The 13,218-nt window shown below is 54.9% G+C and overlaps 2 protein-coding genes across 2 annotated transcripts in view; one reads left to right on the top strand and one right to left on the bottom strand.

Moving 5' to 3' along the window:
• Positions 1–10,669, top strand: part of RGP1 (RGP1 retrograde golgi transport homolog (S. cerevisiae)) — an 11,103-nt gene extending 434 nt beyond the window's left edge. Inside the window, exons 2-9 of the mRNA XM_010569861.1 lie at positions 248–387; positions 3,772–3,908; positions 4,279–4,362; positions 8,114–8,263; positions 8,343–8,489; positions 8,900–9,027; positions 9,271–9,448; positions 9,671–10,669. Of these exons, the coding sequence (XP_010568163.1) occupies positions 272–387; positions 3,772–3,908; positions 4,279–4,362; positions 8,114–8,263; positions 8,343–8,489; positions 8,900–9,027; positions 9,271–9,448; positions 9,671–9,894 (1,164 nt within the window). The 5' untranslated portion in view covers positions 248–271 and the 3' untranslated portion in view covers positions 9,895–10,669. The remainder of the gene's footprint in view (positions 1–247; positions 388–3,771; positions 3,909–4,278; positions 4,363–8,113; positions 8,264–8,342; positions 8,490–8,899; positions 9,028–9,270; positions 9,449–9,670) is intronic.
• A 1,063-nt stretch (positions 10,670–11,732) lies between these two features.
• Positions 11,733–13,218, bottom strand: MSMP (microseminoprotein, prostate associated). The gene is made up of 3 exons (XM_010569860.1): positions 13,107–13,218; positions 12,348–12,456; positions 11,733–11,922 (listed from the first exon to the last, which is right to left on the bottom strand). Exons 1-3 carry the CDS (start codon positions 13,216–13,218, stop codon positions 11,733–11,735), a joined length of 411 nt encoding a protein of 136 aa, XP_010568162.1.

Genomic DNA, 13,218 nt, shown 5'->3' with positions numbered 1-13,218 from the left:
GTGGGCGGCAAAGGGCGATTGTGGGTCAGGCCCCCCCCCCCCCCCCCCCGTGCGTGTGTGTGCAAGGCCCCGGCTGTCCCTGACCCCCGTACGTGCCCGCGTGCTCTGTCTAGAGCTGGGGCTCTCCCTCACCTCCCCACGCACATATGCCCGGCCTGGCTGTTGCCATTCCCCCTCTGTTACAGCACCCAGCCCTTTCTCCATGCCCACTGTTGGTTTTTTGTTTTGGTTTTTTTTTTTTTGGCAGGGGTGCAGTAGGGCTGTCCAAGCCATGATCGAGGTGTTGGCCAAGCTGGGCCGTGGGCCCGTCTTCCTGGCAGGAGAGGTGCTGGAGTGCGTGATCACGTTCACCAACCCATTATCAGCCTCGTCTACCTCTGCCAGCAGGTACGGCACCCTGTGCCGGTGAGCCCTTCTGTGCATGTACCCTCGAAGTGGCAGAGCTGTTTGGGTCCCTCCAGAGGGAACGGCCGTCCCTCCCTTCTGAGCAGCCAGGTGTAGTCATGACTAGGTTGTGGGGCAATGGTGCCAGCTCAGCCATGGGTGACTTTCCTGCCTGAGGTACTCCCTTAAGGGTGCTCTGCACCATTGCTATTTCAGGGCTGAAACTGGGGTAATTATTCAGGTTTTCTGTGCCCAAGAAAGAGGCAAGAAAAAAAGTATGCAGTTAGAGATGCTTTTAACTGCCCCTCAGGTGAGCTCTCAGTGTCAGGGTTACTGGCAGAAAATGAAGCCAAACTGGCTATCAAAGCGGGATATCTAGTTAGACCAGGGTGACAGTCTCACAGGGCAACATCTAGACATCACTATTTCCTACATTTAAGGAAGGAGTGCTCTCTGTCCAGCACTGCACTGACTTACATCCGTGTGATCCTTGCCTCCAGAGCTGGCAGGCACAGGGGCAAGCACTGCCTAGAGTCAGAAAGAGCAAGCCTTCTGTGGCAGCATTTTCTGTGGCCCAGCCTTTGAGCGCTGCATCTCCCCTTATCATTACTGTGCCTGAAATAGGTGTTGAGGAAATGTGAGAACATGGGAGCTTCCTGTCTTGGCTCACGGGGTGACACAGCATCATAAGTAGTCACCCAAAGCCTCCATGTCTGCTGAGTGTGTTGCCTTGTCTGAGTCTCCAGGGAGTGGAGAGTGCTTTCACATCTTGAGCCCTTCCTGGGAAGTGTCCATTTCCAGCCCTGTCAGGTTCAGCATCTTTTCATCACCAGTACATGTTTCACACGTGACTGTTTTGGTGGACCCACTTCCAGTGCTTGCAGTCTCAGCGGCAGCAAAGCAGTCTCTTGTATTACCGCTATAGGGCTTCTTTGTTTATTGCCTTCCTTAACTTTCCATCTTTTCTTCCTGGTTCCTCTTGCCTGCTGAATCCAGCTTTTAAACTTGTCTGTGGCGTAAGCATCTTGCTTTCCAAAGTTTTGTCTTGTGCAGTGACAGTGCTGTTTTTCCCAATTCCGAAACATGTGGGTCTGCAAGGGTACCAGGTGGAGCAGTTTTGGAGGTTTGCAGCACAGTTACAGGAGCTTCATTTGGGAACTTCAGGTGTGTTGTGGTCCATAGAAAACCACCTCTTGAAAAAAGAAAAGTTTTTAAAATAAAAAAGCAGGTGACCAAACTGATGAGACCTGGCTAAGTCATAGGAGTGGCAACACCAAATAGATTGGTGGTTTGGAAATAGAAGCTGTGGGTTGCGTAAGGGCAGGAGCCACATCAAAGCACAGTCACTGCAACAGGCAGATAGACCTGTCAGGGACTAGAAGCTTTCGGGGCTGGCAAAAGCTGCGGCGCAGGTGGAAAAACTGAGAGGCATGTATTTCAAGTGTAGGGACAGAACTGAAGGACAGTAAGTGAACAGCAGAAAGTGAATTTGATTGTGGTGTATGAGACATACGAGAAACAAAGCTCTTCTGCCCAAAGGCTGCGTGGAGCATGGCCCTCATGGGCTACAGGAGTTATAGGGAGAGGTGAGAGAGGAGGGAAGCGACCTCAGCACCAGCGCAGGATCCATCTGTGCCCTGCCAGCTGGACAAGCCAGGTCTGCCGGTAGGAAGGCACATGCAAATTTTCGTTTGGGTGTCTGGTTAAAAAAATGAAAACAATCCAGTGGCATATCGTTGGGCAATACTGGAAAAAAAAAAAAAAGAAAAAAGATTCAAAGTACAGTGTTTGAAGGTACTGTAATCATGCTAAGCTTATCTAAAATTAGTAAACATTGTCTCTTAAGCAAGACCATTTCTCTGTTTCCATATAGCAGACACCTTACAACAGAAAACCTGATGGCAGCCTGTATGGAAAAGCCATCCTGGTACTTTTGAAAATACGGAATTGCAGTTGTGGGGTTAGAGGTAACTGGGTAGAGTAACCAACACGTGTTTGGGTAAAGGCAGCCAGCGCATACAAAAGATCAAATAGCACATTGTTAGTCAGCTGAAACGAATGCAGCACGCCTTTTTCTCTGGTTTGTCTAGACGTTTAACTGCTCTGATGTGTCATGTTGAGAGATACCCGTGTGCCACAAAAAATCCCTGTGCCACCTAAAACTCTGGTGTCAGTGCTTACTCATCAGATCATGATGTTAGAAAACACCAGAGGAACCATACACTGGCTAAATTAATGAGACCCTTATTGAAATAAAAACACGTGATTGTTTTGGAAACTGAAAGGTGTCAGTAATGCCATGAGAAATGCCCTGTGGAATGGCTGAGGTTGTAGCAGAGTCCAAGATGCAAGAATATTTTTCATGCTGGATGCAACCAATTCTTGTGGCTGTACAGAGAGTGGGCAAAATGACACCTTCACCTCCCCTATAGCCATCAGCAAATCCCTTGCATCAGGAGGAGAAAATCGGTGCTTATGAAGGACACAGGAGCATCCTTCTCTGGTCTGAGTCAACCAAAAGTTGATGTTCTTGAGGGGGGTGGTGCTGTGGGGAAGGAGCACGTCTGTGCCCTGCCTGCCCTGAGGAGTGTCAAGCTTTGGGCAGCTGGGTGCTGTGGGCAGGGGCAGCTGACCCCAAGTTGCAGATACGGCTTTTGAATTTGCCCACTTCCCTGATGGCTGCGTTATTACCAGAGGCACCTTGGGAGTACTGCTCTGTATGTCACTTCTGGCTTGGGATATAGCTCTTCGTGGCTAAAAGTCCTCTGCCAGGCCTGGCCCGTGCGCGACAGCTAGAGGTGTCCTCTCAAGAGTGCAGTCTGTGGACAGTCCCAAGCTGTGGGTGATGAGAAAGACGACCAAGTGAGTAAGGCTTTGGGCCAGATCTAGGGACGCTTGACCTCAGCGTGTTTGCTGGAAGCTCCCTGTGGGGTTCTGCACGGGCCACCTTGTCTCTATCCCTGTGGAAGGGGTGGCTGCTGACCTGCACTGCTTGCTGTCCTCTGCCACATGTGTGCAGTGGGCTTCTTGGGGAAGGGGTCTTGCCTCACTCTGTTTCTATGCTGTGCCCAAGGTATTGTGGCTCTGACTGCAAATATTGCTGCTAAGTAAGAGTCCTGGGCGACATGCAGGCCTTGGGTGAAACTGCTGTCAGTAGGCAGGATGGAAGTGTCTTTGGGTCAGCACTCCAGCTCGAGCCTGCTCCAAAGGCTTGTTTGGAGGGGGGCTGTGAGAATGGCTTCAGTGACAGCGAAGCAAGGCCTTCTTCTTTACAGACAAGCAGTCCCATGTGGCGCTGAGCAGCAAGAGCTGCTCTTCTCCCAACTGATGCTTGCTGTAATCCTGGTTTAAAACGTAGACACAAGTGTTGCTCTTCTTTGCTTTCAGCGAGATGCTGGCATGGGCCAGCGCCCAGATTCACTGCCAGTTTCACGCCAGTGAGAACCGGGTAGCGCTCCCTCCTTCTGACGGCAGCAAGCATGATGTACAGGCAGAGAACGAGACAGTCTTCGTCCCCAACAGAGGTGAGTGTTACTCCTGTAATCCCAGGTAGGGATGGTGAGAGCACAGCCAGCAGGAATCAAGCACACTCTAATGTGTGACTTGAGAGCAGCACACATAGAAGCGAGTGGGAAGACCATGTTGCTTTCCCTGTGATGGCTGCTGCAGGACCTCGTTAATGCTGAGCTCAGAGTGGCATTAGCTTGCAGCGGAATGTGAGGGTTACGTGTCCCATCTGTTCTGGGAATGTCTCATGATTTGAGTGGGACATGAGATGTTTCCTCCTTGGCCCCTTCTCCTCCCCATTCCCCCCTGTGAGGATAAGGCCTGGCTGGGTGGCCAGCGTGGGCCCTGAAGCTGGGCAGCATTCACGTGGTGGTTCTTCTCTTCCAGGAGAGCGGGGTCAGTGTATCCTGTCCACCCCACCCAAGATTCTCTTCTGTGACTTGCGACTGGATCCTGGGGAGTCAAAGTCCTGTGAGTCCTGTCTTCTCTTCCCCTGCTCAGAGGGCTTGCCTCTGGGGAGCTCTGCTCTTAAAGCTGGCTTTGCAGAACTGAGCGCTGCAAGTGGGAGACCCTGGTGCTTGCGGAAGGCGAGGTGCTTTGGTGGGAGTGTGAGTGCTAAGGAATTGCTGCATCGTCCAGAGTCTGTTCTCCACTGTATGAGGACTGCGTACTGCAAGGTGTCCCTCGGTGCTGCCCCTGGCCCACATCCTTTGCTGCAAGTCTGTTGTGTAGCTGCGAGGCATAAAATGTTTTGGAATACCTGGCTGCAGCTGAAGGAATGGTTACACACACCTGCGTTTCCCTACCTTTATTTCTTCAGTCACACTGGAGTATTCTTGGGATTTAGACTGGCGTCCTCTGAAGGTTCAATCTTCCTCTTCAGGTTGTGGCTGCCCTGGAGATTGCAGTCTTCTGCCTGTTCTAGTTTTCCTGCTGTAAAAGTGAGCACTTTTCATCTTCTCTGCACAAAGCTCTCCATGTCTCCAAAGCCCTCAGATAGTGTCCTTCCAGTGGGTCCCCTTTAAGCTCTCCTTCATCACTACTTTTGCTTTTGCAGTTTAGAGAAATTTTTGTCCTTTTCACAAGGAATTTGCAGCAACTCATTTTTGTTGTTCCAGGCAGCTTCTACTGGAGTAGGCAGCTGTGAAAATACAAGTATGTGCTATTGTCTCTCGGTTGGCGGCTGCGTGACCCAGCCTGTCAATTTGTGTCGGATCTCCTTTGCGTCCCAGCGGCCCATGATCTAGTGGCAGCATAACATCAGGCATTGTAGGCTGTGTGTGGAGAGCTCCCCCGGGTTGTCCTGGGAATCTGCTGGGAACAGTTGATGGAGGCCTCTCAAGTCACAGAGCAAAGGGAGCGAAGAGGCAGTGCCTGTGGTGGAGGGGACTCTGCTGGAGCGTTGAGCTCTGGGGAGGTGAGAGCAGAGCTGCAAGTGAGACCAAGGAGCTGCGGGCTCTGATGTGCTGGTTTTGAAACTGGGATCTCCTGCCTTTCTAGGCTTGGAGGGGCCTGACTGGAGGGGAAGGCTGGCAGGGTGAAACCAACCTGCCTTGGCTAGGTGGTTAGCGGGGTGGGGCAGTGCTGTCTGGGGCTGTGTCTCCTAAACTGCAAAGCCTATTGTCTGAGCACATTTAGTTATTTACTCACTATTCTGCAGCAGTATGTGGGGGAAAGGAGCTGGCCCTGCCACATCGGAGCCAAGGTCCCCTGTGCTTTCTGAAAGTGGCCATGCCAGGGAGGAGGAGGCAGAAATCTCAGCTGGCCTGAGGCTCACCTGGATTCTCCTGCACTCCTCACTGCTGGCAGGTGGAGGGCTGGAGCATCCATTCCCTGGGAGCAGGGGGGAGCCCCTTTTCCTGGCCTGCATCTCAGGCAGGCTCGGCAGGCTCTGGGAGAGCAGATCAGTGACCGCAGTCCAACCTCCAGGTGACTGGGATGGATTGAGAGGATTTCCTTGTGTGCAGGCTTTGCAGACAGAAGCTATTCAGCCCCCAGCTAAGCTAGCAATAGTCTGGCCTTCCCAGAGGTGTTGTGTTGGGTGTGCGTGTGCCACTGGGTGACACTGGCAGAAGCAGCCTGCATCTGCCTCGCACTTGGATGCAGCTCCATAGGAAGGACAGAAACTCTTCTACACTTTTATGTTCCTTGTCCATATGTTACCATCTTTGCCCTTGGTGGTGCGATGCAGATGTCCATTGCATAAGTTGTGTGCGATGCTGCTATGTGTGGCACTTGGCTTTTTAGCGCTGAAACGCCTCTATCACAGCCCCGGCTCTGCCAGGCTGCTCACACCAATCCCGTTGGCCTGCGGAGCTGCTGTCCTCACGCGAGACTGCAGCTGGCATGCTTGCAGATCATTCCTGGGGGCTCCTGCCAGCTCCGTGGAGGCAGAGTTAAGGCTGTGTGGGTGTGTATCTTAATTCTTCATTTCCTGTTTTTCAGAAGTTTTGAGTTTTGCTGCACAGTTCGGAAAGGCAAAAAAACCCCCAAGAAATCTTAATTCTGCTTCAGCAAAGTACTATGTTATTAAACTGTAGCCAGAGCTGGCACATATAGCTGAGGTTGTGTCAGGCTGTCTCTTGATAAAAGGCCTTGTTTTCAGTTGCTGACCAGCTTATTCCCCAATATCTTCCCCTTGTTGTGGTGCCTATATGTTGAAGTTGACTCACCTCCCATCCCTTTGACACACTGCCCAGACTGAGCTCTTTAAATTTGTCACCATAAAACATTTTCTCAAGCCCTCCAGGCATTTCTGTGGCTGTTTTTGCCTCTTCTCTGGTTTTGTAATACCTTTAAACATTTGGTAGATCACAGAGAGGGAAGGAAATGGAAGCAGCCTGGACACGGGCCGGGAGCCCAGCCAGAGGGTGCAACGGGTGGGTAAGGCAGGCATCCATAGCATCAGGAATGTGCTTCCTTCTGGGATATGCACGGAAGCTGGGACTTCCCGAGTCTTAGCATTCCTGTGCCAGGTAGCAAACTGCCCATCCTCCTCAGACAGTGGTGGTCTCCACTTAGATTATGCTCACTGGGCATGAAAGTCTTTGTGAGCGCTCTTGTTAAGCCTGATACAGGGGGTTACAGCAGTCTGCTTCCTTCCTTGGAAATACCTGATTCTCCTCCCTGCCAAGACAGTTCTCAGCTTTATCTGCACCCTGGTCCAGCAAGACAGCCTTGTGTTTTAAGGTGTGACAGCCTGTGGACGCTACGCAGTAGCACAGGCTTTTTACTTCCTTACAGTCCTGTTATTTTAAATCTAGAAGTTATATTTAAAATGTAACCCTAGCTTTTAATCTAAGCCTCAATGTTTAGGATGTGCCAAACATGGGGAAGGATCTGTGGTTTCACAGCAGGATGCTGCCCTTCCTCTGGCAGGGTGTATCTGCGTTATGGTGGGCAAGCCAGAGAGGTGGAGACTTTACACAGTTCACTGTTTGCGCCTTTCTTACTATACAGTGTGTGGTTTGGGAAAGCTGCAGAAGTGTTCATGCTGCGTGGAGAAGCATTGGGGTTTGTGTGGTGGCCAAGGGGCTTTGAGAGGGCCGAATCTGGTGTAAAGCCAGGCCCCAGCATCTCAGAGGTCTCGGCGTCAGAGGCTTTGTGGTCTAAGTCATCAGTCTCTCATGGGGTATACACCCCACGTTGTTGTGAAGGTCTCTTAATTGTTTCTTGGCCATTTAGACCCAGTGCTTCAGAGAAAAACACAGGAAGAAACTAATTTTTGTTGCCGAGTTTGGGATTTTTGTAAAGCAAATATCAAAAGAGGCATGAGGTATTGATCAGCACCTCTGCTGCATGGGGCAGAGCCCTGAGGAAACCGCAGCCTGTGACTGCATCGTGAAAGCGACGTGCAAAGGAAGTGCGCAGAGACAAATTCAGGTTGAACTCGTGATGAGTAAGTTTAGCTCTCATGTGTTTGTGTTCCTGGATTTTACATCTTTCACATTCTTTTGAGGCAGAATTTCTGTGTGTGGTTGTATGTGCTGGAAGCAATGTCTGGATGACGGTGCATGTGATGTGAGGAGCAGTGCGCTGGTGCAGGGAAGCTGGGGATATGCTTGGCCTGCTGTGGGAAAGAGGAGATGGCGGAAAGCACCAGGCACTGTCCCTAGCTCAGCATCACTGCTGGTCCTAACCCTTGGTGCAGGAAGCCTGTGAGCAACAGCTCCAGGAGCTTTCTTTTGGCCTTGGAAAGCAATCTTTTCTGCACTCCTTGCAGATTCATACTGTGAGACGCTGCCCATAGACGGCCCTCCCTCTTTCCGCGGACAGTCGGTAAAGTACGTGTACAAGCTGACAATCGGCTGCCAGCGTGTCAACTCCCCCATCAAGCTTCTGCGTGTACCCTTCCGTGTCCTCGTGCTACACGGTAAGGCCACAGGCTCCCCTCCCTGTAGACATAGGCCTGGCTACGCCCTGCCCCGCTGACACTCTCACCTTCTCCCCAGGGCTCAAGGATTACCAGTTCCCACAGGATGAGGCCGTTGCACCCTCAAACCCTTTCTTGGAGGAAGAGGAGGGTTTGAAGAAAGACTCTCGCCTGGCGGACCTGGCAACAGAACTGCTAATGGTGGCCACCTCCCGACGCAGTCTGCGTAGGTCATAACCCCTGCTTGAACCTGCTGTCCTAACCTGGGCGTGAAGCACAGCTCAGGCCTCGCTGCAAAAATCTCTCGCTGGCAAGTGAAGCTCTGACTGGGGCTGTGGAGCAGCTCCGTCAGGACCTGCTTGGGTCAGAGTTTCCCATGGGCTCCTCCCAGCCAGTCTCAGGCTCTTCCTACTTCAGCCAGAGACCCTCTTCCCAGCGTATTGCAGCCAGCATGTGGTTTGTTCTTGCTCACTACAGGTGTTTCCCAAAGGGAATGTCACCTGCAGGGACTGTCCTTCACACCCAAGCAGCAAGCATGGGGTCATGTCTGCTGGGCTCTGTGATTAACCCAGAGCACTGTATGGAGCAGAGCCTTGTCCTGCCACAACCCTTTCCCCCCCTCTTCTTACTCCACAGACCTGTATAATATCAGCAACACTCGTGGGAAGGTGGGGTCGTTCTGCATCTTTAAGACTGTGTATAAGATCGGAGAGGATGTCATTGGGACCTTTAACTTCTCGGAAGGAGACATCCCGTGTCTGCAGGTCAGTGCTGGCTTCAGGATCGCTGTGGGGAGAGGCAGGGTTCTCAGGTGGGGGAGAGGGAGAAGGGACTGGGGTGGCACTGGTAGCTGTGGGGATTCTACTGGGGGTTTCTAGTGGGACCCAGCTGAGGTCCCCTTGGGGTATGAGGTGCGGAAGGGCTCCAGTTCTGAGCTTGTTTGGGAAATGGAGGCCCCAGGGCTGTGTGAGGTTGTGAGAGTGAGCACCCTGCTGATTGCCCTGCAGTTCTCGGTGAGCCTGCAGACGGAGGAGAGCATCCAGGAGGAGTACCAACGTCGGCGGGGGCAGCCTGTTTCCTTCAGCACGCACGCCCGCCATCAGGAGGCCTGCCTGCACACAGCCCAGAGCAGCTTCAGCCTGCCCATCCCGCTTAGCTCTACCCCAGGATTCACCACCAATATCGGTTAGTGGCTACCAGGGAAGGGACACACGCCTGCTTGTCTCGGCAGGAGGACTGTGATGTCCCCAGCCCTGCCCTTGCTCAGCAGGCTTGTGTCCTCTGGGAGGGAGATGGGCTGCGTGAGTGGGCTTATTTGCGTGTCCCCTTGCCAGGACAGCCAGCACTGAGACAGCTGCTGTCCCTGTCCCTTGTGGTGTTGGCTGCTGACCCCCCTCTTGCCCACAGTGTCCCTGAAGTGGAGGCTGCACTTTGAGTTTGTGACCTCTGGGGAGTCGGCGGGGACTTGCTTGGTTCGTGGGAGCCAGTCGGAGGCCGTCACCTGGACTGGGGTGGAGCAGATGGAAGTAGACACTTTCAGCTGGGACTTGCCCATCAAAGTTCTTCCAACCAATCCCATCCTGGCTTCCTATGTATCGCAGTTCTCCAGCACTAACTCCATCACCATCTGAAGTGAGGAGAGCTCGTGGGGGCCTGCGGTGCTGCAAGCATGTGCCGCTGCTGGGAATGGCGGGCAGGACTCACTGGCATGCTGCAGAGAGCACATCCCAATGTCCCCTTGGGTTCATCTGCAACGCCCAGGTGGGCACCGGGCAAGTCTGTTACACCTGCAGGTGGAGGAGCACTGTGCTTGCTGCGGTGTCTCGTGCTGCAGCCCTTGGCTGGGAGCTGGACTCTTCCTGCCTGGGTGAAGGGGTCAGTCCCAGAACTCAACAAAAAGAAATCTGCCTCCCAGGGAATGGCCTGATGTGCCTTTGCCCCATGAGCGGCTTCCAAGAGGGAAAGGCCCAGCCCAGGGAAAGGAGAGGGGAGCTCTTCCAGTGAAGCCCCGTACCAGCCTTCGGTGAAGGCCATCCCCCCTACAGAGAGACCCCACAAGCAGATGTCTGGCATCCAGGTGAGGCACGCTGGCCACCTGGGCTGTGTGGGAGCTTGCTCTCCTGCCCTGGCACACGTCCTGCCTCTTGTGAGGGTTGTCTCATGTCCACAGCCCAGCTTTCCTGCTACCCTCACCCGGAGGAGGCAGGTCCTGGCAGGCCGGCTCTGCACTGCCGGCATGTGCCGGTGTCCTGGATGCAGCCACGTGCTGTGGCAGCACAATAGTGATGATCCAAAACCTAGAAGCCCTGAGTGCCTGGGGTGTTCCCTGCCTGCGCTCCTGGGCGCAAAGGCGTCCTGCTGGTCTTGGGATCCTTGGGGAGCTGGAGGGAATGCGTGCTGTGCGCTCAGGAGCTGGGATGGAGGTCTCCCTGCTCAACGGCCAGCTCCCCATTTCTACCAAACCTTTCAAAGAGTTATCCTCTTTGCATTGAAGTCTAATAAACGTCTGAATGTAGAAAACTTGGCCTTCCCAATAGCCTTATTCCTATACTGTTCCCAGTGGTGGACACAGCCCACCTTGCACAACAGTCACAGGCTGGAGACCTCCTCTTTGTCTTATATCTTTATTGCAAGAACAGAAACATCTACACAAGGCTCTGCACAACACAGGCATGGCACCAGCTGGGGTGGGCTGCCAGGGTGGCTGGGTCCACCCTGGCACATGCGGATTGTTTCAGCTCCCTGAACCCTAGCAGGCTCCCTGCCCCGCTCCCCTGCAGCTGGGATGGGGGCCTCCTCTGGGCACATCTTCTAGTGGTTCCCCCCGCTCTGCTGCCAGCCCCGGGCTGGCTCCGTTTCAGTGTTGCCCAGGGCTGGCCTGTTCTGCCGAGGACCCCCTCTGGCCCCAGGGCTGTGGGAGCGGGGGGCATTAGTGGTTCCAGAGGTGGGTTATGCCCCTTGCGCTCCGGGGCAGAGAAGGGGCTGGCTGGGGTGCGTGGGTCCTGCACGAAGGGCTGCGGTGCTCCCCAGTGAGCTCCCAGCAGCTGCCGTGCAGGGGGATGGGGGTCTAGGAGGGAGCAGGGAGCTGCTTAGATTGAGGCTGGGTGCAGGAGTACAAGACTGCCGTGAAGCAGGCTCATTTGGTTCTGTAGCCCTTTCTTTAGTAGCTGGAGGTTTCCTGCCCACCTGGGAGTAGATCCTGTAGGATCTGCATTCCCACTGCGTGCAGGACATCTCACGGGGAGGGAGCCCCTGTTTGGTTCAGGAAGCTGAAGGCAGAAGCAAAGCCGTACCGTGACAGCGCTAGGGTGTAAATGTTAACTCAGTACCATAGTGTGTGGATAGTGGTTTCCCTCGAAGGTGGCGGCAGTGACGTCTCTACGGGATGGGGCTGGTCTGGAGCATGCGGGAGGTGTGCTCTGGAGGAGGGGAGGATGATGCTGAGGGGGTGCGGGCCGCTGCCGAGCCTCTATCTGCTCAGCCCCGCGCCCAGCACCTTGTTGCTCAGCGGCTCAGGGGTGCCGGCTGAGCCCCACTCGTGCTCCATGCTCTTCACGCAGGGCAGGCTGGGGTTGGCCTTCTGCACCACCGAGATCTGGCAGGTCTGTGAGTCGTAGTGGGCCTCGCACCAGTCGGGGAAGTCGATGGGGTGCTGGGTGCTGCGGGAGAGGGCACCGTGCCATCAGCTTCCCCTGGTTCGTGCCAGGGGGCTGCTGGCAGGGCTGGGTGGCTTCCTCTGCTGCCAGCCCCCCCAGCCCGGGTGCCTCCCAGGCCAGCTTGGGCAGGCTGTGCCACAGCTCCTGGCTTGTCTGGGCATCTTGCTATGCTGAGACACCCCTGCCCGCCATTGGTCTCCCCGCCTCCACCACCCCAGTGGGCTCCTGCCCACCTCTGCCCCTTGTCCCCCAGGGCCTGGCGCCCTGCAGCCCCCCAAGGCTCTGACATTTGCTCCGCTGTGTTTGCAGCCACCAGACCCACACAACCCCCTCCCTGCTGCGGGCACAGCAGTGGCAGGACAGCACCGCCAGCAGTAGCCCACCGCCGGCAGTAGCCCACCCCCAGCACCCCTCGGCCCCTCACTCACGTCTCGCAGCAGCCCACGCCGATGGGGTGCAGGCAGGTGCAGAGCAGGCAGTTGGTGCTGAGCCACGACTCACCGAGGGAGAACTGCTTCCCCTCGTACTCGCAGGGAGCTGCAAGGGAAATGGTGGTGATGAGCACACATGAGCCTGCGCCAGGGTGCGTGGGAGCCTCCTTGGCACCCCTGTGCCCTGAGAGAGGAGACAGGGGGGATGCCATGACCTCCCACCCGCCCTATGGTACAGAAGATACTCGGTGGTCTCCCCGCCACTGTGCAGGTATGGGATGCCCAGGCACCTGCCAAGGGTGATGCTCCCATCCATCCTCTGCTGGCCATGCCCTGAGGCTCTCCCCACTACTCCAGGGACCTAGGGCAGAGGCAAGTGGCTCTTGCTTCCCTGGAGAGGACATATCCAGCACACCCTTGGGGTCTGAGCATCTCTGCAGCCCTGGAAGGAGGCAGCAGAGGAAAGACAGGCAGCCCTCCTCCCTCTGCTGCTAGTCCTGCACACTCAGCCCCAACAGGGCTCCTGCCAGGAGCTCTTCATGGCCCAGCAAGCTGTTTCTCAGCCAGAGCCCTGGGGAGCTGTTCTGTGGTTTATAGACTGCTCCTTCCACTCATCACTGGCCCACGATTGCACTCCTGAGCTCAGAGCAGTCCCTTCTGTGCTTTGCAAGCACTCAGGACAGAGCCCCAGCGCTCTGGGGAAAGCTGAGGCCTCTTCTTCCCATCAGCCTCTTCCCATCTCACCTCCACACTTACCTTTAGCCTGGAAGTAGCATTTGGCCTGGGAATCCGGCAGCTGGAGGAGGAGGGAGAGCAGCAGGCAAAGCTTGCCCCAAGCACACCCCATCTTCTGCACTTGCATGGCCAT

This window comes from Haliaeetus leucocephalus, unplaced genomic scaffold (assembly GCF_000737465.1).
Source record: "Haliaeetus leucocephalus isolate CR32 unplaced genomic scaffold, Haliaeetus_leucocephalus-4.0 Scaffold278, whole genome shotgun sequence".
In the NCBI taxonomy this organism is placed as follows: Eukaryota; Metazoa; Chordata; class Aves; order Accipitriformes; family Accipitridae; genus Haliaeetus; species Haliaeetus leucocephalus.
Note: the sequence above shows the minus strand (reverse complement) of the source record. Positions and strands in the feature narration are given on the sequence as shown.